The following is a 27,213-nucleotide window of genomic DNA, read 5'->3' on the forward strand; positions in this document are numbered from 1 at the left end:
TTGACAAGAAAGAGAGCATGATTCCATGTAGAATTTAGACAAAAACCATCATCTCTTTATAAAGTTACTTGCTAATTTAATTTCAATCGCTTTCTTAATAGCATTATACCAATAGCTGAAAGTGCATGCCAGATTCTCTGTGTTATATTCCATAGGGTGACCAGTGCCAAGACAGTGCTCTGCAGTAGCCCATTTGTTCAGCTGTTGTAAGCACATGTGCTGCTTGTGCTCAGTAGACTGGTCCTCCACAGTCCTGATAGTCTGACCGATGTATGACATGCCAAAACTGCAAGGAATACAATAGACACATGCTTTACACAAAGCAGTGTCATCCTTAACAGAACTGTAGATGGAGGTCATAAAACACATTTCTCATCATATTCCTGCAAAATACGACCAGTCTTATCGTAAATACTGTCTTTCTAAGGGAGACAGCCCATGGAACTTGGTGCCAATTCAACATTGTCATCACTTGTTCAGTGCACGGTTGTTTGATAACTGGTGCAATGCACATCTGATGTGTCTTTCACTATATCTATTCTGATGAAAGGTGACCTCAGATAAATTAATTCAGCTTACAAACTCTCAGGGTCTGAAGTACCCCTTCATGTTTAACCAGATAGTGACTGCTGTTAGCCCTCAGATACATGTCACTGTGAGTATATTTCCTATAAATGGCATGCCCCAATGTACCACCAGTCTTCCTCCTGACCAACACACTGAGGAAAGAGAGACCAGCCATTTTCATCTCAATCATGAAACAAATATTCAGTTGGATGAAAATAAGGCATTCTAAAAAGTCATTTGAATTCTCACAGCCATAAGGACACACAACAAAACTATCGTTTGTATGTCTGGGGAAAAAAGACCAACACAGGTTTCAAAGCTGTCAACTCCAAGGCACACTCCTCAATGTCTTCCATAAATGAATTGGCAATAATAGGCGACAGTAGCCTCCCCATCACATCTCCTATCTCCTGATAGTATTGGTCATTGAATAAAAAGTAAGTGGAACTCAACACATGTCAAAATGGATTTGTTAATTCAGCACCTAACCTGACCTCAATCAACAGTAATGAATCAGATAGAGGAACATGAGTAAAGAGAGAGAACACATCAAAACTTATTGGGATACCAGAGTCATTCAAACACATTTCCCTCTAATTGACATAAGAAATCTGCTGAAATCTTAATGTGTTGCTCATACAGACCTACTAGATGACTCGGCAGAGCAGCAGCAAGGCATTTTGCTACATGATATGTTGGAGCACCAGTGTTACTCACAATTGGATGAAGAGGAACCCCTTTCTTGTGGATCTTAGGGAGGCCATGTAATGGGGAGCAGCACAATAAAAATTAACTCTTGATAGTTTCCTCTGACAAGGAACTTTTCTTCAGGAGGCTTTTAGTCTTTCTCTCAACATTTCTTGTAGGGTCAGCACCTATCCTGCAGTATGTTGAATCGGACAGTAAGCACTGCAGCTTTTTAACGTAATCCGGCTTGTCCAGAACAGTGGTAACATTGCCCTTGTCCACAAGTAAAATAATATTTGGATTGGCTCTTAAGTGAACATAAAGTAACCTTATCAGCTGCTGTGATATTAATCGTGGGTGGATGTGCCCCAGTCAGCATATGATGTGCTGCTGCCTCTTATCTCAACACGAGGAGGTAGTTTTAAAACATCCTGTTCAACAGGACTAATAAAATCAACCACTGCCATACACTAGGGAGTCTGTGCAGAATTTAAACTTTTTGCTAGCATGGATAAAGCTGAATTTTCAAAGCTTTCTGTGTGAACTTTATCACAGAACATTGGGATACAGTATTTGACTCCAAGCCTTGGAAATGTTCAAACTTCATCAAATGATGGCTGTTTCAGACTGAAACTCTGTTAGACTGTGACCATGAAGCACCGTCCAGCCAATCAGAAGAAAAAGCTGAAATTTTTGAGGCAGTCATGAAAAGAACAAAAAAAAAAAAATCCTTGGAAAGAAAATCCAACTGTCGATGAATGTGATATAACCTTTCATGAACAAGAACTAGGCCAACACGTTGCTTGATGCAATTGGCAGCAGGGGAATTAATGTGATGCACAATTTAGGCAAATGTTGGAACATTATTTTGATCACAACACATAGGAAAATGATTGTGCGTATTGCAATGTTGCTCTGCTGCTGCAAAGTTTATTCAGCCTCCACAAGCAAAGATATATTTCTTCCCCTCTACAGGGAAGAGAGGGGAGGAAATATATAATTAGTTGTGAAGGCTGAATAAACTTTTCAGCAGTGGAGTGAGACTATAATACACACTGTCACTTTTGCTGTGGCGTTGTGACTAAACTGTTGTTCCGTCAAAGCTGTGCATCATATTAATTCTCCTGTCACCAATCGCATCAAGCAATGTGTTGGGCTAGTTCTTGTTCATGAAAGGTTTCATAACACTCACCGTCAGTTGGATTTTGTTTCCAAGGTATTGTTTCGGCTTCATTTAATGGTGACTTCAAAAATTTCAGATTTCCATTGTGATTGGCTGGACGGTGCTCCATGTCCACAGTCTAACTGGGAATTTCAGTCTCTAACTGCCCAGCTTTTGGTGAAGTTTGAACTTTTTATGTCTCGAAGTCAAATACTGTATCTCGACTTCACGTGATAAATCTCACAGAAAGAGCTTTGACGATGCAGCTTTATCTGTGCAAGGGAAAGGTTTAAATTTTGCACAGACTCCAAGGCATGTGCCAGTAGTATGTTTTATTAGTACTGTTGAAAATGCTGTTTTTAAGTGCCTCCTGATGTTGCTAGAAGAGAGGCATGTCTTGTTTGACTGGAGCATCTACACCCAAGATTAATATCACAGTAGTTGTGAGTGCTGCCTAACGTTCACTAAGTTGATCTGAATATTGTTATTGTACCTGTGGACAAGAGCTGTGCTACTGTTGGTTTGGACAAGCAGGATTATGTTCGAAAGAAGCTATGTTAACTGTCTGAGTCAATATATCACAGGATTGGTGCTGACACCAAAAAAACTGTTGAGTGAGAGTGAGAGTGAGAGTCTTAATTCTTATTGCACTGTTCCCCACTATATGGCCTCTCTAAGGTCCGCAAGAAAGGGACTCCTCTTGGTCTGATTGTGAATAACACGGGTGCTCCGACACAACATGTAGCATAAGAGCTTGCTGCTTGGTTGAGCCATGTATTAGGTACGTGTGAGCACCACATTAAGAACTCAGCGGATTTCTTATTCAAACACATGCCTTCTAGTCAACATGACCCTGCTTACCTCGTAAGATTCAATGTGTTCTCTCTCTTCACTCATGTTTCTCTGTCTGATTCATTACAGTCGATTGAGGTTAGGTTTGCTCCTGATTTGTTAAATAAATATCGACATGTGTTGACCACTTACTTATCATTTAATGACCAGTAATGTGAGGAAACAGTTGGTGATGTGATGGGAAGCCCATTGTCACCTAGTATTAACACTCATTTTGTTGTTGTTGTGGTCTTCAGTCCTGAGACTGGTTTGTTGCAGCTCTCCATGCTACTCTATCCTGTGCAAGCTTCATCATCTCCCAGTACGTACTGCAACCTACATCCTTCTGAATCTGCTTAGTGTATTCTTCTCTTGGTCTCCCTCTGTGATTTTTACCCTCCCCACTGCCCTCCAATACTAAAGTGGTGATTCCTTGATGCCTCAGAACATGTCCTACCAACCGATCCCTACTTCTTGTCAAGTTGTGCCACAAACTCCTCTTCTCCCCGATTCTATTCAATACCTCCTCATTAGTTATGTGATCTACCCATCTAATCTTCAGCATTCTTCTGTAGCACCACATTTCAAAAGCTTCTATTCTCTTCTTGTCCAAACTATTTATCGTCCATGTTTCACTTCCATACATGGCTACACTCCATACGAATACTTTCGGAAATGACTTCCTGACACTTAAATCAATACTGGATGTTAACAAATTTCTCTTCTTCAGAAACGCTTTCCTTGCCATTGCCAGCCTACATTTTATATCCTCTCTACTTCGACCATCATCAGTTATTTTGCTCCCCAAATAGCAAAACTCCTTTACTACTTTAAGTGCCTCATTTCCTAATCTAATTCCCTCAGCATCACCCGACTTTATTCGACTACATTCCATTATCCTTGTTTTGCTTTTGTTGATGTTCATCTTATATCCTCCTTTCAAGACACTGTCCATTCCATTCAACTGCTCTTCCAAGTCCTTTGCTGTCTCTGACAGAATTACAATATCATCGGCGAACCTCAAAGTTTTTATTTCTTCTCCATGAATTTTAATACCTACTCCGAATTTTTCTTTTGTTTCCTTTACTGCTTGCTCAATATACAGATTGAACAACATCGGGGAGAGGCTACAACCCTGTCTTACTCCCTTCCCAACCACTGCTTCCCTTTCATGTCCCTCGACTCTTATAACTGCCATCTGGTTTCTGTACAAATTGTAAATAGCCTTTCGCTCCCTGTATTTTACCCCTGCCACCTTCAGAATTTGAAAGAGAGTATTCCAGTCAACATTGTCAAAAGCTTCCTCTAAGTCTACGAATGCTAGACACATAGGTTTGCCTTTCCTTAATCGAGCTTCTAAAATAAGTCGTAGAGTCAGTATTGCCTCATGTGTTCCAATATTTCTACGGAATCCAAACTGATCTTCCCGGAGGTTGGCTTCTACCAGTTTTTCCATTCGTCTGTAAACAATTCGCATTAGTATTTTGCAGCCATGACTTATTAAACTGATAGTTTGGTAATTTTCACATCTGTCAACGCCTGCTTTCTTTGGGATTGGAATTATATTCTTCTTGAAGTCTGAGGGAATTTCGCCTGTCTCATACATCTTGCTCACCAGATGGTAGAGTTTTGTCCGGACTTGCTCTCCCAAGGCTGTCAGTAGTTCTAATGGAATGTTGTCTACTCCCGGGGCCTTGTTTTGACTTAGGTCTTTCTGTGCTCTGTCAAACTCTTCACGCAGTATCATATCTCCCATTTCATCTTCATCTGCATCCTCTTCCATTTCTATAACATTGCCCTCAAGTACATCGCCCTTGTATAGACCCTCTATATACTCCGTCCACCTTTCTGCTTTCCCTTCTTTGCTTAGAACTGGATTTCCACCTGAGCTCTTGATATTCATACAAGTGGTTCTCTTTTCTCCAAAGGCCGCTTTAATTTTCCTGTAGGCAGTATCTATCTTACCCCTAGTGAGATAAGCCTCTACATCTTTACATTTGTCCTCTGGCCATGCATGCTTAGCCATTTTGCACTACCTGTCAATCTCATTTTTGAGCCGTTTGTATTCCTTTTTGCCTGCTTCATTTACTGCATTTTTATATTTTCTCCTTTCATCAATTAAATTCAGTATTTCTTCTGTCACCCAAGGATTTCTACTAGCCCTCATCTTTTTACGTACATGATCCTCTGCTGCCTTCACTACTTCATCCCTCAAAGCTACCCATTCTTCTACTGTATTTCTTTCCCCCATTATTGTCAATTGTTCCCTTATGCTCTCCCTAAAACTCTGTACAACCTCTGGTTTAGTCAGTTTATCCAGGTCCCATCTCCTTAAATTCCCACCTTTTTGCAGTTTCTTCAGTTTTAATCTACAGTTCATAGCCATTACCAATGGTCAGAATCCACATCTGCCCCTGGAAATGTCTTACAATTTGAAACCTGGTTCCCAAATCTCTGTCTTACCATTATTTAATCTATCTGAAACCTGTCAGTATCTCCAGGCTTCTTCCATGTATACAACCTTATTTTATGATTCTTGAACCAAGTGTTAGCTATGATTAAGTTGTGCTCTGTGCAAAATTCCACCATGCGGCTGCCTCTTTCATTTCTTAGCCCCAATCCATATTCACATACTACGTTTCCTTCTCTTGCTTTTCCTACTATTGAATTCCAGTCCCCCATGACTATTACATTTTCGTCTCCCTTCACTATCTGAATAATTTCTTTTATATGATTATACATTTCTTCAATTTCTTCATCCTCTGCAGAGCTAGTAGGCATATAGACCTGTTCTACTGTTATAGGCATGGGCTTCGTGTCTATCTTGACCAGAACAATGCGTTCGCTGTGCTGTTTGTAGTAGCTTATCCACATTCCTATTGTTTTATTCATTATTAAACCTACTCCTGCATTACCCCTATTTGATTTTGTATTCGTAACCCTGTATTCACCTGACCAAAAGTCTTGTTTCTCCAGCCACCGAACTTCACTAATTCCCACTATATCTAACTTTAACCTATCCATTTCCCTTTTTAAATTTTCTAAGCTACCTGCCTTATTAAAGGATCTGACATTCCACACTCCGATCTGTAGAATGCCAGTTTTCTTTCTCCTGATAACGACGGGTTCCTGAGTATTCCCCGCCCGGATATCTAAATGGGGGACTATTTTACCTCTGTAATATTTTACCCAAGAGGATGCCATCATCATTTATCCATACAGTAAAGCTGCATGCCCTCGGGAAAAATTACAGCCGTAATTTCCCCTTGCTTTCAGCCATTCGCAGTACCAGCACAGCAAGGCCGTTTTGGTTAGTGTTACAAGGCCAGATCAGTCAATCATCCAGACTGTTACCCCTGCAACTACTGAAAAGGCTGCTGCCTCTCTTCAGGAACTGTATGTTTGTCTGGCCTCTCAATAGATACTTCTCCGTTGTGGTTGCACCTACGGTACGGCTATCTGTATCACTGAGGCATGCAAGCCTCCCCACCAATGGCAAGGTCTATGGTTCATGGAAGACTTTTAGAATGTTCCATGGAGTTGGCTGCTTTCTAACGTAGGCGGGTCTTTTTTTTTTAAGATATATAGATGAGACATCTGTTCTTTGTCCTCGAGGCACTGTGAATTCAAATGATGTTTTGGAATACCTGAATTTCATTCACCTGAAGATTTTGTTTCACGATGGGGTTTGAAAAGGATGGCTGTCTTTCTTTCCTTAATGTGTTAGTGAGGAGGAAGACTGACGTTACACTGGGACAAGCCAGTTATAGGCAGCCTACTCACAGTGACTGCATCTGTGGGCTGATAGCTGGTATCTGGTTCAACATGAAGGGCTGCTTTTTACCTTGATTCACAAGGCTCACATAATTCCAGACCTCAAGAGTTTGTTAGCTGAATTCGCCCATCTCAGACACCTTTCATCAGAATGATTATACTGAAAGACAGAACAGACGTGTTGCACTATTAACCAACCGTGGTCTGGGTGAGTGACGATAATACCAAGATGGCACCAAAGTCTAAGGCCTTTTGCCTTACACAGGGGTTATTTCAAACAGGATTGGTTGTATCTTGCAGAACTGTGATGTGAAATGTTTTTTCAACCACCATCTAAGATCAGGATCTGTTTGGGCTCCATACAGAATGATCTTGGTTTGCATAAGGTGGGTGTGTTGTATTCCTTGCAGTTGTGGCAAGTCGTATATTGGCCACATTTTCAGGATTCTGGGAGACCAGTCTACTGGGCATAAGTGGCACACGTACTTAAAACATCTGATAGAATTGGCTATTGCAGAACATTATTGTGTTAGTGCTGGTCATCCTATGGAACAACACAACATGAAGATTTTGGCATGTACTTCTAGCTGTTGGTACAGTGTTATTACAGAAGCTGTTGAAATAAAAATTAGCAAATAACCTTATAAATAGAGTTGTTGGTGTCTGTTTAAATTCTGCATGGAATTCTGGTCTCTTCCTTGTCAAAAAACAGGGACAGAGTTAATGCTACTTCACCCACTGATTATTAATTTCAGTATTCATCTTTGCTATCTGATGGCACAAGTGCTTACAGTGTGTGTTTGTGTGTGTGTGTGTGTGTGTGTGTGTGTGTGTGTGTGTGTGTGTGTGTGTGTGTTATCTTTCCAGAGCTTCTCTGCGAACCAAGGATTTAAATTCCCTAGGACAGCACTTACTTGCTGGTGTTGTCCCTTGAAAATGGCAAGGTGTGCTCCTGTTTGAAATACTGTCAGTTGTTTACAACATTCCCCTGCTGCATTCTTCTAAGTTATTTGAACGTCTCACATAGATTCACTAGTCATCCGCTTGGTATAATGTGGCCTACTTGGAGGGAGCTGTATAAGAAATGTGTCATGTAGGCCATGTCTGATAGGTTTATTTTTAAGCACAGAATGGCATACAGTGTTCTGCATTTACTTAGCAACTGTGGATTTTAGAAACAACCCCATTTTATTGTGATTTCTTAAATAAACATTTTTTATGCCTAGCATCACTGACACAGTGTGTAACAATTTCCAAGCAATGAGTAGTCTCTACCAGTCTATTAAATAACTGTAAATGTTTTGATTAATCACCTAACAAATGTATTTGGCTGGTCATTTACATTAAATATTTCAAAGCTGATGTGTAAATATAGGCACATGGGTGTTGGGAACTGACCAGTAAACAAAGCTCATGAAAAGAGGAAGTTTCATTAAGAACTCATTTAAATTTTCTTCTTATTGCAAATGGTATGCATGAAAAAGAGGTTGGAATTGTATAGGAGGAAGTTACTTTGGAGGGGTAGACATCATATGCCTCACTATAACTAAAGAAAATAATAACCTCACTTTCAACTTGGGCAAAAAGTGCACATGAGCATGTATGATCTAATTGCTCAATCAACCAGACACATATAGCAGTGTGGTATATGCTGCCCAAAGCATAGTCTCTCACTTAGCAAACATTCATATCAGCATGAAATATTGTGGGCCAATGGTAGAGACCGACAACTGAAATCAAATCACTACTGAAAAACAGGAAGCAGCACACAGGTCTTAACAATGCATAGTAACAACATATAGAAGGGTATTAATCACTCAATGTAAAACTGAAAAATTATTATTAAATTTTTACATACATAACTTAACATGGGGTGATTAACGTATTCAAAAGAAGACCTCTTACATCAGTTACAGAACTAATGAAATACTACACATACACAAGTTCAAAATGAAGATTGTAACAGATAAGTACACAGAAATAGCAATGTATTACTTACTCATACAAGAATGGATCTACAGAATCCAGTATAAGGGGCAAACCTAGAGAATATTCCAAATGAGAGGTCTAAAGCTAAAAAAAAGAGAAAAGAGTGACATGTGCCAGATACCATACAAAACAAAACTATACATCCACCACAACACACAAAAAGTCAGAAGCAGTTCACTCTGCTCATCAGAAGTTGTCCACTTGGCTAACAGCCTCCTGCATTGTCCAGACATCATACTTTTTAGTTTCACTTTGTGAGATATAAGCTGACAGTGTGAGAGATGTTTTTCTTTTAAATTGACAATTCATAGTACACATCAAAACAGTTCATATTGTGCATGCCAAAAATCATTCTGTGGTGACATTACTACACTGGCTGCTCATCATAGTTTCAAGTTTATTTTTCAAGGCATTACTCCACAGTATAGACCACTGTATGATGATTTATTTTTAGCTTCATTATCCACAGTAAATGCTGAAACCACATATTTTATACTAAAATAAACTTAAAAACTGCATTCATGATCTCTCACTGTTCCTACACTCGGGCATACAATAGTCAGTTTCTTAATATCTTTCTCATGAGAACCTTTCTCCTAGTAACATCTCTATATATTTCTAAAGCTTGACTTCTCTCACATAGCACTGCAATATTCAAGCTGTGTAAGCAACAGAAAAAATGGTAAACAACAGTTTCATAAATAACAATTACAGAATGTGTATAAAAAACAAAATAACAAAGCCTGAGCTGTTCAAACTCTCTCCTTAGTACACCCCCCACCCCATATTGCATTGTTATAGTGGTATATTTGTGTGTCCTCTGCCTCCTATTTTATGTTTTGATATTTGAACCTCTCATGATAAAAATGACTAACTCAAATGAAATATGTTGTTTGTGCACTTCTTGTGTTCACACAGTCCTTCATAAGCTGGTACTTTAGTTATCAGTAGGACAGAGACAGAATCAAATATCACATATCATTACAGTAAACAAATGTGAAAATAAGTAGCTTTACTTTAAAATTCGTAAATTATTTTAGCAGTAATCCCAATAAAATGATCTAGGCTATAAAAGAAGAAAAGACATTTGCCTTACTATGAGGTCTGTTAAAAAATTCTGGAACATTCATTACTTCACACCACTGGTGTGTTGGAGTGAAATGCAGCTAGCATCCCTGCACATGCCTGTGTTTAATGTGTAGTTGCTAGAAGTTTCATTGTTGCATGTCTGTTATTGTTCAGTGCTTTATTGAGTAGAACATTGTGTTGCACAGTTTTCAAATTTTGGGATGGCAGAGTTAGAGGAGCAATGAATCTGCATTAAAATTTACATGAAACTCAAGAAAACCTTTACAGGGACAAGCCAAATGATGCAGGAAGCCTATGGTGATGAGTGCTTGAGTGAAATGACTGTGCTACCTCATCTTCTGTACTGCCCAGACCTGGCCCCTGCAGACTTTTTTTGTTTCCAAGTTGAAAACTCTGTTGAAAGGATGAAGATTTGCAGTGATAGATGAGATAAAAGAAAATCTGCAGATAGCACTTCACGCTATCTAGTAAGAAGCACACCAAGACTGCTTCTGGAAGTGGAAATGGCATTGGGAGCAGTGTATCAACTGTGGAGGAGAGTTTCGAAAGAGATCGTGCATAAGAAGTAAAAGATAAACACAGAGGAATTTTGTGAACAAAGTTCTGGAAATTTTTTGAACAGCCTTTGTACGAGAAAAATAATACAATTCAGATTTTATATATGCTTCTGATTTTACTTTTTTGTTCTGTTTATTGGTAGACCATGTGTGTTTTTTTACAACTTCAGTTTCTGTAGTCCACATACAGAAAATTTCTGCTCCTGCCTGTTCATCACTGCCTCATAAACCAAAAACTACAGAAATTTTCTGAACCTATTTTATATCAGTAATATACAGTCTTGATAGTATGTTACAGTTTCCTTCTTGATCACAGTAGCTTCAGGTGGCAGTGTAGACCAAACATGCTCTGCTAAGCAAACATGAAGTGTACCAACATGACACAACTTGTTACTCATTCATTACTACAGTTTGAATTTTGTGGTTTCATACAGGCTCTTTTTATATCACAATCTGTGATGTGCATCAGAACCCATTTACTTTTCAAACAAATTACTACACATTCACAGTATTGTAGTGTTTGATTATTAGTTTATTAATATTTTTTCATGGCAAGAAGTTAGCTCTTTACCAGTGTACCACACACGGAACAGTATATAAAAAGCTATCAGCTCAGTTCAACTGTCCTTTCCATGCCCCAATTGATAGTTTCACCTCATTAGTTCAAGATGCAATAAACTATAATGAAACCAACCTAATCTGTATTCAACATACACATTGAAACAGTACATGTTGTGCCCACTGAAACCACTCTGTGGTGAATGACTGCTATCTGCACATTGTAGGTTCAAGTTTATTTTTGGAGATGGGACTCTACAATATGAATCACTATATTACGTTAAGCTCTTAGTTTTATTGTCTATGTTAAATACTGGAACTGCACACATTGTACCAAAACAACAGTCTCGAAACTACAGTCATGATCTCACAATATACCCTCCATCACACACCACAGTCATTCTCTTACACACCTCCTCTAGATACACCTCTGTTGCATCAGCTAGAAACTTCTCTTTACATTCCTAAAGCTCAACTTCTGTTGCATACCGTTACAATATTCAAAATATCTATAAATACATAACTTCATAAAAATGGAGAATGACATTTCTGTAAACAGCAACTACAAAGTTACAAAATGTAAACTATTGTTACAGCCATCAAAGAACAAACAAAAGACAAAGAATAAAATTATAAACAGCTGACCAGTTGCAATGGATAAAGAAATTCTTTACCTAGGTTTTGACAAATATAAATTTGTCTTCTACAGAAGGTAGCAATTTTACATAAGTAAGGACTAATGTACCATCGCTGTTTTTACAATTGTCGGCATAGATCCATGTGTAAAAATGGCGATGGTACATTAGTCCTTACTTATCTAAAGTAGCTACCATCTGAAGAAGACAAATTTATATTTGCGGAAACCTAGGTAAAGAGTTTCTTTATCCATTGCAACTGGTCGGCTGTTTATAATTTTATTACATGAAACCGTTGCTGTTATGCAGCTATGTTTTAAAAAAAGACAAAGAAAAGAAAACAAAAAAAACACATTAATTTACAATAGTTTTTTCACGCCTGAAATGCACCCACTGTGAACCTCAAAGACTCACATTTCCAGTCTGCTGGTTGGGGTTACTGCATGTGGAATGATAGGGTCCTAATATGACAGGGGTAGCACAGGTACCAGCTGCCATCACTGGCCCACAGTACAGTAGGGTAGTGTCCCCTGTGTCCAGTGGTGATGTGGACATTGGTGTGTGTCTTATTCTGTCAAGTGTGTTCTGGAATAATAGGTGATCAGGTTTTTGGGAGTCTTAAAATATTTCAGAATGGCTGGGCACTGTGTATGTATTGGCAGATTTACAGCTATTTCCATACTGTCAAACAATTTCTGTTTACAAAGTGCCAACAACACACATGTTCTATTGCAAACCTCTGTAAATCTGAGTCATTCATATTTATATATCAGTTGCACATTTGTTTGTTTTGCCACTTGTTGATCTAACATTGTTTCCAATTAATGTAGCCATTATACACTTGGTCAAGTTCCAGACTAATCAGCCAGCTTGCTGTAGTAGTTGATTCACTTGGAATCAAACAGAAAAATTTGTTTTAACTGATAAAGCAAATTTATCATTGATTGTTGTACCATTTTCTGTCCTGAGCTGAAAGTGTTTTCCAAAACAGAGGAGGGGGGCTGTAAAAAGCATAATTTTATTTTAACTTTTATATTATAGTAATTTATAACGTTGTTTTACTTTGTGTTAATATTTGTTGTGTTAATATTTGTCATATGTAGAAACTGTTGAGTACTAAACTGGAAGCTGTTAATATGTGAGATTAACGCTGAAACAGTAAGGATATAAAATCAGTGAAAAAAAAAACAGTCTAGATCACAATTATTTTAATAAAATGACCCGTTTCAGCCTAGTGTTAGGCCATCTTCAGAGCAGTACCATCAGCTGAAGTTGACGACATCTAGAACAGTCAGTTGACCGCAGTCACTGAAACTGGTGAGCAACAGGTCAACTGACTGTTCTAAACATCGTGAACGAAGATGGCGTAAGACGAGGCTGAAACTGGTCATTTTAGTAACATAACCATAATGATCTAGACTGGTTTTTCTCTGATTTTATATAGCTTAGAAGATCTCTTGTTTTCCAAAAATGTCCCCAAAAATTTAGGAAGGACATAGTATTAAGCAGATTCATTATGTGTCTCAAATCTGAAATATATTGCACCTTCCACATTCAGAATTATCTAATGCACAATGAGATACATTATTTTGATAAATATGATAAATTGGTGTGTACAATTAGCTTGCAGCACCATAGTTTAAAAAATTGTGACTCTTCTAAATTACAATATCTGCTAAAGATGTTGCAAATGAAGTCAGCAGTGAATGAGGTTGGTTGCTATTGAAATTCCTCTGGTCATTTTGTTTATAAAAGGGCTTTGCTGCTGCAAAATTTTATTCTCGTAGAGTTTCATGATAATTCTCTTCACTAATATTTACTGAGTATGTAATTTCTGAAGCAAGTACTTATATGATCATACTTTTATTTCTGGATTTGTGGACATTGAAATATTGTCTCTGTTTTTCTGATTTATTCAGTATTCTTCTCTTCTTTCTCCAGGTTGATTCAACGTAGGGGTGATAGTTGTGGCATTTCATTTCAAGAAACTATTAATGAAAGAGTTGTCCATGATGAACTGAAGATAGGCACATGGGAATCAACAAATTTCACCATGTTTGGTACACACACAGAAGGATTGACCTCACAAGAAGCTAACGCACTCTGCATGAAACTAAAATATCGTTCGAGGGAAAAAGAACTGCAGAAATTTAGTTGCAGTTTCTGCCTACAGAGCTTTCCCTCAAAATATAAACTCATAAAGCATGTCTTCACGCACATAGATGGTGTGCAGCCGCCTATATATATTTGTAAGTTGTGTGGTGAAGTATTTCCCAGTAATGGTAGCTTAAACAAACATGGGAAAATGGGTGTGTGTGATCAAGCTTTACTTGGCGGTATTAATGAGAAATTTGACTCTAGTTATAACCCCAAAAAAACTGCCTTCTTGGATCATGATCAAGAACTTTCTATGTTGGAACAGACTGAGAAGCAGTCTTCATCTAAGGACTCTGGGAAGACTTTAAAAAAAACCTTTAATGACGTTTGTAACACACTAACTATTTCACGCAACTCAAAGAAACGAGACAAAGGTGAAAGTAATTCAACTTTAACAGCAGCTATTAAAGTAAGTACAAACACTGTTGGACTTACTGTAAAGAGACCCCACAAATGTGATATATGTGGCAACTGCTTTACACAGCTGGGTTCTCTAAAGAGCCATATATTAATACACACTGGGAAGAAACCTCACAAATGTGATGTGTGTGGCAAATCTTTTACACAATTGGGTACTCTCAAGAGCCACGTCTTAATACACACTGGAAAAAGACCACACAAATGTGACATTTGTGGCAAATCTTTTACTCAGTTAAGTACTCTCAAGACACATTTATTATTACACAAAGGAAACAGACCACACACGTGTGAAATATGTGGCAAATCGTTTGCTCTGTTGCGTGGTCTGAAGTGCCATGCATTAATACATGCTGGTATAAAACCACACAAATGTAATATTTGTGGTAATTCTTTCACTCAGTTGGGTCATCTCAAGGAGCATGTATTAATACACATCGGAATAAGACCACACAAATGTCATGTATGTGGCAAATCTTATACCCAGTCAAATACTCTCAAGAAACATGCATTGACACACATGGGAAGGAGACCATACGAGTGTGATATTTGTGGCATGTCTTTTACTCAGTCTGGTAATCTGAAGACTCATTCCTTAATACACACTGGACAGAGACCCCATAAATGTGATATCTGTGGCAAGTCTTTTGTCCAGTCAGGTACTCTGAAGAGTCATAGAATAATACACACTGGAAAGAGACCGCACAAATGTGGTAGTTGTAACAAATCTTTTACTGATTTACGTAATCTCAAGAGACATGAATTAATACACACTGGTAAGAGACCCCACAAATGTGATATCTGTGGCAAATGCTTTACTCAGTTGGGCAATCTCAAGAGGCACGTATTATTACATACTGGAAAGGAATGAAAACATCAATATCTGTAGATGGTCCCCTCGAGATTAAGAGAGCATGCAACAGTATGAAAAAACATTTCCGCATCTTGACATTTCGATAAATTGCTGTATTAAGTACTGCAGATATCACTTTAATGATTTTTGGTGTTTGTCACTATGCTCCTATCAGAGTTAAGACCAGAAGTTGCTCAATTGTGAGAAATCTCTTGACTGTTGCAGTAATCATAAGTACCATGTAGCATTCAGTGCTCTAGATAAGGCAAGGAAATGTAATGGTATTTTTCGTATCACTTCAAGGATGGTGTCATTCTGAGATCCATGAAGCTGTAAATGCAAGGCAGAAGGAGATGGTTAAAATACAACGTTTGTGACACCCTTCACTCAGGAAAGTAATTTTACCACTTGAGAAAGATAGCAAAACTTTTACAGTTATAGAAGTTACTTCTCAGAGGTATGCTTTCACTACACTAATGTTGTGCAAGTAACTAAGTGTACATGTATGATTCTATGTTATAAAATGCCTCTTAATGTCAAAATACATAGGTGGGCGAAAACATTATGAGAACTGCCTAATAGTGTGGTGGTCCACCGTTGGTATATACTACTGGAAATATTCTGCTTGGTATGGCCTTGTGACATGGTTAGTTATCCTACTGGAAGATGCTATTATCTTCAGGGAAGACATCATGCATTAAGGGATGCAGGTGGTAGCAATAATGTTCATGTAGAGCCCAGTGGTGAGGTATATGACAATACTACATGGTCTATAGCACCCCAGATGAATGTCCACTATGTCACAATTTTGGACCCAAATGCTTGTATCTGGGTATGATCATTGATGTGGTGCAACAAGAAAGTCACTCATTCAGCATGGTGACTAAATCCATTGACAAAATACAATGCTGTTGGAGCAGTATGTAGAATTTGTGTGCTTTGGAGCCTCATGTTCAGCAATGTGTGCTGAATGGTGTGCACCTACACAAAGTAGCAAGTTTATGGTTTCACTGCCCATCAAACACTTTCCTTGCATGCTCACAACAGTAGCACACCTACTTTGCCACCTCCTAGAAGGTCATTGCCAACCACCAGGACATAACAAACTGCTCTTTGATTATATCACTTATGTCAGTGGATTTACAACGTTGGGTCCTATACCATCGCTAGAATGATTCCCCATTCATATACCTTGTGTATGCCATTGTACATGGCAGTAGGTGGCATTTGACCTCTTGTTTGATGGCAGTCATAATATTTTGGTTCATCAGTGTATCTCGACAGAAGGCAGCCAGTTGGTAAAATGTGTAGTTTCACAAATCTTATCATAATTGGTAGCCTTTTGTACTAAATGCCGCTGTCTATTAGACAGCTGTATTTCTTTTGAAATGTGCATTGTGTATTACACAGCTCTATCTGGGATTCAGAATAAATAAAGTTTAGTACCATGTATAAAAACTTCTGTTTGTCATTGTTTACCAGTGTGTAACTCCTAGACATAAATAAAAGTGCAAATGAGTGCATCATCTAATGTTAATCTCTAACTCCAGTTGCTTGAATAAAACGCAATGACAACACTCAAATGACCTGCAAGTATGATTGCTAACAACCTGAATTTAACCCAGAAGCATAATTTTTCATTATTCTAAGCAAATATATTAAATGACAATAATTTTTAATTGCTTCCTTTGTTTTATTTTAACACACTAACTCCTGCACGCTGAAGAGATGGATTTTTCACTATGTCAGGTTGGACACACACTCTATGATGGTTAGCGGCCTCATTGCATCAGATGTGCAGTCCTCCATGGTTGCCCATGGCCTCATTGCAGTTGATGTGTTAAACATGATTGAAGTGCATCCAATTTTGTAATTCCTGTGAATAAGCATGATCTTTTTTGAAATATCTGCTACTGCTCTGTATTTTATTTAAAAATGTTTATTTTTAGGATCAGTTTATTTTCCACTTCCTGCCAATTTTTTGTTTGTTTAAAATATCTGCTTTGCTATGTCATGTCATACCTGCAGTGACTTCATGTATTTCTAATAAAGTAAGCAGCATCCTTCAATTTTGCAGCACTGCTGTGTGGATTTGCAGTGATGTCATGACACTTTGTTTTGCTGTTGCAACGTGATAATATCCTGCCATATGTAGTATCACAGCAATTTTAGATATTAAGCAAAGTTGACCTATTGACTATCTCTCATCCAGTATTCTTTAGACACACAATAACAAATTGTGGTCATGACAGAGTGAAAAATACATAAAAATACATAGATTTCAAATTTTGTAATATTTTTGTCATTTTGTTACATTATTCTGTGCAATTATTTATTTGCTCATTTTTGCTTCAGTTCCTGTTGATACTGTAGTGTTGTGGATATTCTGATTTAGTAATAATGGACACACACGTTGTATTCCCAGGAATGACTACTTGTAACAACTACTTCAACAATTATTGCTCAAGTAAGAACAGATCTCATAATTTACAAATGTACAATGGTACTTCCCACCATGAATCTTTAATTTTAACTTGTACTCATCCATTTTCAGAATCTCATAACTGAATATGAGAACATATTCTGAAATTAAGTAAAGTAACCATTAGTATTATGTTGTGTGTATTTAGATGATAAAGTAGAAATGACAGTCATTATGAGTAACTGAACATTGCCATCATCATGTGATATTCTTGATGATTTCTGTATGTTTTTCTGTTGAAATACACCTCCAAATGCCATAAGTGCAAAAACGACTATCATCATATTATCAAAATGCTTACATTTCATATGATGTGTATTCCATTATTCATTTTCAGATGTACATACGTTCCATGCATGAGAGATAATCCATAGTTGAAGTTGCAAATTAAAAAAAAATTAATTTCATGATTCCTTAATTAGTAAAAATAACATGTCACCATAGCTGTAGAAGTTTCCATGGATAACATGTTGCCAACCTAAAAGTACTAAGAAAAATCGTGTAGCGGATGATAGTAGCCAAGATTTATGTTTCATAAGTTAGCTCAGCAACAGTTTTCATGAAGCAGTTCTGTTTAAAGGCAACAAAATCAACAGTCAAAAGGCATTTTGAGTAACCTTATTGTTGACTGGATCCAGGATGAAACATAAAAATAGTGTCAATATTAAATAGTATTCACTGCAAAAAGTGCAGTTCTTTTCATTTAGAATTAATCACATTTGTTGGAAGACAATACTGGTTACATTTAAAGATAAAAATATCTACTTCTTGCTAAAATGTAAGTTACTTGTTAGTGTGCTGTGTATTAATGTAGTTTATTAAAATTTTACTGTATTCAAGTTGGTAAAGTAACATTGTTTACCTAGGTTTAATAAATTAAATCATTGCTAAGTTGTATGTTAGGAGCAAGGGATAAGTTAATTCTGGGCCCTGCATAGGGTGACTGGTGTAGCCCCCTGATGTATTTATACCTGTACATTTGTCAACATGAACCTATAAGGTTCAATATCTGTGTAATTTCTCATGTTTTTAGTTGTAGTTACTAGCACTTTTATGTAAACCAACAGATCAGTGTACATCAGCATCTCACTATAGGGGTTATGTATAGTGTTTTCTTTTTGTAGCATGTATTCCATAATATTCCAGTCAGGTGATTTTCAATGAAGGTAAAAGTCTATAGAACAAGTCCATGACAATGTTGTTGGCCTGACTGCAGCAAGAATGCAGACTTTCTGTTTGATGTGTCACTAGAAGGGGGAGGGTTGGCAGATCCCAGACTCCAGCAACCTTTCACAATTTGAAAGTAGGCTGAGTGGACTGGAATGAGGAGAAATCTTTCCTCCTATCCAGGATTGAACTTGGGGCCACCTGGGCTAGAGTTTAGTGCTCTACCCACTGGTCCACCAGGGCCATAATTTTTAGAAGTAATGCTGTGATCCAAGTTTTCAGACATCCCTTAAGTATTCATATTGCTATCAATATTAGTTTTCTGTGCAGACAGAATTAAGTCTTCATCTAAAATAACTTCCAGGGAAGAAATACATTTCCTTTTTTTAAAAATAACAATCCAATGAAAAAGATGGCTGTTCAAATGTTAGTGGAGAAGACAGGACAATAGAAGGATTTTGGTACAGTGGTAACAAAAATGAAAGAAACAACTCTACATCCTGAATAATTAATCAGTGGAGAACAACAATTATAACATGAAGTACATTCAATTTCAGGTATGTAGATCGCTAATGTTGTGGCTAAGAAGTAGTACAGTTTGACCTTACTAGTGATAAGAACTGGCAAAATGAAGATGACATATAAATTACCAATATTCAGTACGTGAAAATTTTGCAAATACCTGAAAAGACGACAGCAGTAGATGCAAGTGGAATGCAACAAAAGAAAAAGTCATAAAACCTCAGCCTGAAGTCTAGTCACTTGTAGTCTTGTGAGTACCAAAGCTGCGCAGTGTACAGGACATCAAGTGGATTGTGGGCAGAATCAAGCCATAACAACTGGGCACAGAAATTAAAATGTTAATAAAAAATCAGATCAAATTATTAATTTAAGTTAATCCCTGTTTGGACTGACACCCACAATTTCATATTCTTCATGATTTCAAAAAGGTGTATGGTATTTATATCCAGAGGCTAACAGAATATGGTCAGGTCTCAGTTTGCTTTACATTACAATAAGAGAAACTTGTGTGTAACAAAACGATTTGCCGCCCCTCAGATTATCTGGGTCAGTTAGTGTGGAATTCCAGATCTGGCAGGACTGTAGAAGAGAGTCGCTGAAGAGGGACAATATCTTAGACTTGGATGATCACAGTGAGAGGACTCCATAGTAGTAATATGGCAGTACAACGAAATATGCTTAACACAGGCACCAGGAAGAGTCCACTGGCATGAAAATCACAAACACTGCGAGGAAGGAAATATTCTGTTCGGAGATAACAGTGAACATTACAAACTGAAATTAAGTGCAATATTTTTATTTGTAATAGAGATGCTTTGAGAGATAAATGTAGTGAACAATGTTTATCTTAATTGTAGGAATTAACATTAAGAAAAGGATACACAAAACAGGGTAACCATAACCCTCGTCCGTGGACCTAAATTCGATAAAGTTTCAGGGCTGGAAAGTATTAACATCCGTGATGTCATCGCATACCGGATTCATGTCGCAGAGGTCTACAACAGAGATATGCGTAATTAATATTACCTCTCGGCCACGTCTTTCGTCCTAGGGAGCAGGAATCATCATAAAATAAATGAATCGGAATCTGTGTCAGTGTGGGTTAAAGGTGCTGACAATTGTAAAAAAATTAGTCATTGGTGACCTTACCCATTATTATAGAAATTAAATAAAGTCTTTCCTTTCCCTTATTCCTATCAAAAAAGAATACCAAATAAAAATAAATAAATTACAAAGCTATTGCATCAGCTTCATGCGAGATACTCTGTGTGAGCATTGACCTTGGTCATTACGCAACAGCCTATTGCTTATCACTCTGTGTTTACAACATGTCAATGAATATAGCATGAAAAGCATGATCTACACACTACACTGTCCAAATTTTATATTTTTAAAAATGGGAGGTATTCTAAGATGTGATTTATGTTTTGTCAATAATATGATGACATGAAAGTGGAAATTTCCAGTCAAAATTAGTAACACTGAAAAACATCAAAATGTATCATCAAAGTTCTTGACCATTATAGCTCCCACCAGGTAAACATTAAATAATCAAACCTTCTGAAAAAGAAAAAAAGAAAATTACTCGAGTTAATCTGAAGCAATATGATAAAAAAGAAAACTGGGGTCTAATGTAGCCAATTTGTCAAAATCTTCTACAATAAAACCTAGAACTCAAATGAACCTAGGCCACGAACTAGATGGCAGAGCAATTATGTAAAAGATAAATATCACTATGAATCTAAGGAAGCACAAAAAACGTGTTTAGATCTTCATCAAATATTGTGAGCATCATATCTCCCATAATCGTAGTTCCACAATTACCTTACGATGTAACCCAACGAAGATGTGAAGCAAGTAAAATGAACTACAGCAGTAGCCGTAGAAGAAATCATGGTTAATTGTAAAACAGAAAAGTAGCCACAATTTTTTGTTTCTGGAACCTACCATGCCCAGCTGCATAGGTGTTTTCAGTTTACTTTATCAAGAGGGATGCCTACATGATTATAACCACAAACTTCCGTGAAGAAAAGTGAACTCGTGGCACATTTAAGAACCTGAAAAAGTCAGTAATTAAAATTGAGAAAAAGATAGATTCCTAGAGCATAAAAATAAATTACTTTAATGCACAATTCCAGTTACAGGAGAACTTTGCACAAACGATGACAACTAGCCTAACAATGACTTGTAATGGCATATGACAGAAATGAGCCAGCACTGTGGGATAATTTCTGCATGAAGCTCCAGAGCACAGGAGAACTGAAAACATAATGGCACCTGTTGAATCATACTTCTCATATAACCATAGGGGATTTTACTCATCACCACCCTCAAGCGTTAACAGTGTGTCAAGGGAAATGCTTTAAGCACTAGTACTGATTAGTGACAAGAACACACACATTTATTGACAAATACTCAACTTTGTACAAATTGGCTCAGGCAACAGACCCTGAAATTAAACTATTATTCCAGAAGCTAGGGCTGGATACTGAACAGTTCCTGTTCCACTAGAATGTTAACTGAAAATGGGCTGGTGCAGACTTGCTGGAAGCATATGATGAGGCACAAAGTACACAAGTGGGACGAGTGCACGACAGCAAGGTCTTCAGTGTCCCTGACTTTTAACTGCCCTCTTTGCTGTGGCGCTGGCAGTTGTATTCTCTGGTAGTGCCACTGCTGTGACTTCTTGGTGTGGCAATCACTGGGATATACACTGTTTCTAAAGTGGTTTGTTGACCTATTGACACCTGTGTGCTGCCTGGTAATGTGTGTTGTGCTTATGATGCCACACTTCTCCCCCCAAATCTCCAGGCCATGGTCACATATGGTTGTGGCATGAACCAACAGTGTTGGGGTTCTAGGTGCAGATGCAGCTGATGGGACAGGAGCCAGGTCAGAAGCCAGTGACAGGCCCCCATCTGTGCCACAGCATTCACCGTGAGCCCCATGGAAACTCCTGACAAACCAGAGGTCGGACACACACCTGCATACAGGGCTGTAGTCTTTGAATGCTGGAGGAACCCTCCCACTCCCCCAACAGGAAGGCGGCAGGACACAGAGGCGTCGCCCATGGTGATAGGGGCCACTGTGATGATGGGATCGAGGATGAGGGCATATCCACCTCTATGGGAAGCACCTTGCGCTGAGATGCCAGCTGGTCTGTGGCAGCCACGACCCTGGCTCTTGGCTGTATGCTGAATCTAAAATGAAACATAGTGGCAGGATCATGGAGTCTCAGAAACCTGAGATAGGTGTTAATAACCAAAAATTTGAGCAGTCATCCAAAAGCAATTGGAGGTAATCACCCGTGACATCTCTCTTGGAAAAAAACTACCCTCACCTACCCCTCCCAGCTAGCTGATCAGTCTAACACACAGCTTTCCAGAGTGGGAAGGAGCACCTGGTCCCCGGCATGAATCTGCCCGGCGGAATTATGTCGAGGTCTGGTGAGCCGGCTAGTCTGCAGCGAATACGGGCTGTTTCCCCTTATTCTGCCTCAGGTATGTCGGCGATCACTGCACAAACAAGCTCTCCATGCATTCGTACACTACCATTACTCTACCACTCAAACATAGAGGTTACACTCATCTGGTGTGAGACGTTCCCTGGGAGGGGGGGGGGGGGGCATATCCACTGGAGGCCAAACTGCACAAAAACCCTGGGTTCGGTGTGGAGTGGCGGAGGGGTGAAGTGGACTGTGGTGGTCTTCGTGGGGTTGTGGACCACTGCGGCTGCAGTGGGGATGGAGCCTCTCCATTGTTTCTAGGTCCCTGTTTAATGTACAATGCAATACAATACCCTCACCTAATCTGTCCATCCGTTCCTTGGGGTGGAAGAAAATGTATGCATCTATCATTGTCTGAAAGTTCACAGATTACTTAAATCAACAGACTGTCGAAGACGTCCTGAAGGTTTGTGAAGGATGCTAATAGGGAAGACCACTGACTTGCACTAATATGCTTGATGACCCCATAAGCATGCCATTGTTGTAACTTCCAATAACCTGTTCCTTAGTGACAAAACTATGGTTGTGCATTGTCTTTGAGTGACATGAGCTATAACATTGTTCACGCAACCAGGACCATCGCTGAAAAATTCACTAACTTCGTCACACACAGCCTGAAGCTTGTCTGTAGGTGCATCTGTCGAATTTGCGACACTAACTTGTGGACTGACAATCCGAAAATGTCAAAAGAATGTAAGCCAAAAATATTCTGTAATTCTGTGATGATTTGGCAGAAATCACCACAAATGAACTGTCTTCATTACACCTTAAAAAGTAGCTGGCATACTGAAAGTTCCTGAAAGTGGAATTTCCTGTCCATTGTAGCCTGACAACACGTGAATAGCTGGATTCAGTATTGGTGAAAGTAATCGCTCCAAAGTAGGTTTGTTCAGAAGTGTAACTAAAGCACAAGTGTCCAGTTTCAGGGTGACATCTTTCTTAGCTACTGAAAAAAAAAAAAAAAAAAAAAAAAAAAAAAAAAAAAAAAAACCTTTACTGAACTGCTTTGCACGTCTAAAACAGAACTATCGCCTTCTTCCAGTTGCTGTGAGCTGCTACAAAGTGTGATAGGTGAAGTGGACAAATATTTAGTAGTGGACCTGTATTTGCGTCAGCATGACTTGTTTGACTCATGAAAATCACTCGATTGATGTTTGTTATGTTTTGCACTTGGGCAACTTTTCCAAACATATACTACTGCCACTGGGTTGCACTGTTCCCTGGCTGGCTGTGTCATGACAAACAATGATATGAACTGGTTTAGTGGCATGTTGTTTGGGAGTTTGCTGTCCACGTAGCCTTTTCATGCAGATTGACTGAACATGATTTTTGTACTGCAAAAGTAATAGATAGTCTCGTGATTTGGGCACTGTGTGTACTTATTGTGACTAAAACATTTTGGGCAAGACTTTGCTATGTTTTTCTGTCTACTGGCATTGTGCCAGCGTGACATGCCACTGTTAGTCTCTGTGCATCATATGCTGAGTTGCACATGCCAGGTGGGCATGGGACTGTTTATGTTTTATAGCACTTCTAACACTGTCACTATGCAATTCGCTAATATTTGACATTTGAATCTCACACTTAGGTAAGTCATGTGTTCTCAGCCTCAATTAACTGTAACACTGTATCTAATGAAGGATCAAGTTGTTTCAAAATAACAGCACAAATTTTATAATCACAAATATTTTGAGTTACAGTGTCCTACAGCGTGACATAACAGCATGATTGTACGTGACTACACAAAAATTTTCATCGCCTAGTTAAACCTCATAATTAAGGGATCCATTGTTTATGAGTTTGGTCCGCTACCTGCTAAAGAAAGAAAAACTTGAATCTTGCAGCAACCATGAGCGTTTGTTCATCGAAGTAGATGGTTAACTTGCTAATTAAAGTCTCAAACACTAAATAAGCTAGCAGTTCGTCGGGAAACAATGTCACTATGAGCCTGTAAACTTCTGTTCCCACTACGAAAAGAAAATTGTTTTGCTCTTTTGATCTTGCAATTGGTGTGCCTTCATATTTTTCTTCAATTGAGGTAAGCATTCCGACCAGTCATGCTGTTTGTTGGAGCTGTGGAATGGTTGACGGAGGCTGTAGCTGCTGTGCTGCTTGTAGGTTCTGTTGTTATTGTGTTAGCTACATCATTGGTTGCAGTAACTACTGGATTTGCCCACTCTGTAACTGAATAGCATGCGTTAGAGAACCGTCTTTTGATGCAAAAATCATGCCTGTAAGGAATTTGGATTAGACATATCACACAAAAAACACACTCATCTCGGTAGTAATGTCCATCCCAAGTCGAAAGTCCACATGATAACGTACTAGACATATAAATAGTAAGAATTAAATAACAAGTATCAAGGATGGGTGTGTGGGCAAAACAAAAATTAACTCTAATTTGCTCAGATCCCATCCCTCCCGATCACAAACTGTTGTATCATACTTTTAATACTACAGAAGGAGATTTTACTCGTCATCCCCTAAACTATTCACAGTGTTCTGAGGGAAACACTATGAGAGGAGAACGAGAAGAATACTGATACACTGATGATGATTAGTGACAAGAACACACATTTATCGATGATACTCTACTTTGTACAAATCGACTCAGGCTGAAGTTCAGCTACTGTTCCAGAAGCTAAAGCTGGATAGTAAACAGTTCCCGTCCCACTAAAAGATCGCCGAAGACGGGCTGGTGTGTACTTGCTAAAGGCAGACAATGTGCCACGAAGTGCACAAGTAAAAGGCGTCTTCTCCATAGTCGAGCTGATTCGGAACTGCATGCTCTGCTGTGGTGGCAGTGCATGTCACTTCTCTGGCGGCAATACTGCTGGGACTTCTTGATGTGGCAATAGCTGGGCTATACATCATCTCTGGAGTGGGTTGTCGACACCTGTTGTGCTGCCTGCTGGTGTGTTGTGCTTATGACACCACAGTCCCTATTTTGAAGGTGTCAACGAATTTCACTGAACACAGTCGCAGGGAAGAGACAAAAGGCATGAAAATTATAAAGAAATACTAAGAGGAAATAACCATCTATTTGGAAGTCACAGCAAACATTAGAAACTGAAAACGAGCGCAGTATTTTCATTTGTAATGTGTTACACTGGAAAAAATGTTTCTGAACGGAAGGCAGAGTGAATTTGGCAATTGAGTATTGCATAGAGAGAAAGTTACTAAGAGTGTCTGATGCAATTTACCTTGAGGCATTGGTATATCTTAGTCACATAGAATAATTGTTCGGAAATACGATTTCAATTGTGGATAGCCGGCAACAAAAAGAAAATAACGAATGGAAAAAGCTATGGTAGCTCTGCAGAAAAACATCGAAATTCCTGACAGGCAAAATTATTACAAAGAATTCTCATCCTTTGAGAGTGCGGCCCAGTAAATACACTGACAAAATAAATTGCAGTACCAAAAAAAAAACAATGTAAAGTAATGAAATTTTTGGAATACGTTTGTCTAGGTAATATATTTAAGTGATTAACATTGCAAGATCACAGGTTAATGTAATTGCAAGAGAAGCCACTGCAAATGTGAAATGCTGGTGCATAAATAACTGGTGTAACCCCCAGAATATTGAATGTAAGCATGCACATTTGCATTCACGTTGTATGGGTGCCAGATGTCAGTTTGTGGGATGGAGTTCCATGCCTGTTGCAGTTGGTTGCTCAGTAAGTGGACGGTTAAGGATGGTTGTGGATGACACTGGAGTTGTCATCTGATGACGCCCCAACGTGCTCAACTGGAGACAGATCTGGTTATCGAGCAGGCCAAGGCAACATGTCGACACTCCGTATAGCATCTTGGGCTACAACAGCGGCATGTGGGCGAGCTTTAACCAGTTAGAAAACACCTCCTGGAATGCTGTTTATGAATGTCAATACAACACACTGAATCATCAATCTGAAGTAAAAGTTTGCAGTCAGGGTGTATGGGATAACAACGAGAGTGCTCCTGCCATCACACGAAATCACACCCCTGGCCATAACTCCATGTCTGGGCCCAATGTGTGTACTATGCAGACAGGTTGGTTGTATGCCCTCACCTGGCCTCCTCATAATGAACATACAGACATCACTGGCGCTGAGGGAGAACCAGCTTTCAGCAGACAACACAACATATCATTCTGCCCTCCAATGGGCCCTCGCTTGACACCACTGAAGTCGCTAACAGCGGTTCTTTGGCGTCTGTTGAATGTGCACTACAGGATATATGACCCAGAGGTGTCCTTGTAGTAACTGGCTTGCAACAG

The 27,213-nt window shown here is 38.7% G+C and overlaps 1 protein-coding gene across 5 annotated transcripts in view; it reads left to right on the forward strand.

Annotated features, from left to right (window-relative positions):
- LOC124553691 (zinc finger protein 708-like) overlaps nt 1–17,534 on the forward strand; it is an 89,120-nt gene extending 71,586 nt beyond the window's left edge. For all 5 annotated transcript variants that reach the window (XM_047127590.1, XM_047127591.1, XM_047127594.1 and 2 more), the window contains one exon: nt 13,791–17,534. In XM_047127590.1, coding sequence (XP_046983546.1) covers nt 13,791–15,294 — 1,504 coding nt within the window. In that variant the 3' untranslated portion in view covers nt 15,295–17,534. The remainder of the gene's footprint in view (nt 1–13,790) is intronic.
- Nucleotides 17,535–27,213: the final 9,679 nt, after the last annotated feature.

This window comes from Schistocerca americana, chromosome 11 (assembly GCF_021461395.2).
Source record: "Schistocerca americana isolate TAMUIC-IGC-003095 chromosome 11, iqSchAmer2.1, whole genome shotgun sequence".
NCBI classification, from domain to species: domain Eukaryota; kingdom Metazoa; phylum Arthropoda; class Insecta; order Orthoptera; family Acrididae; genus Schistocerca; species Schistocerca americana.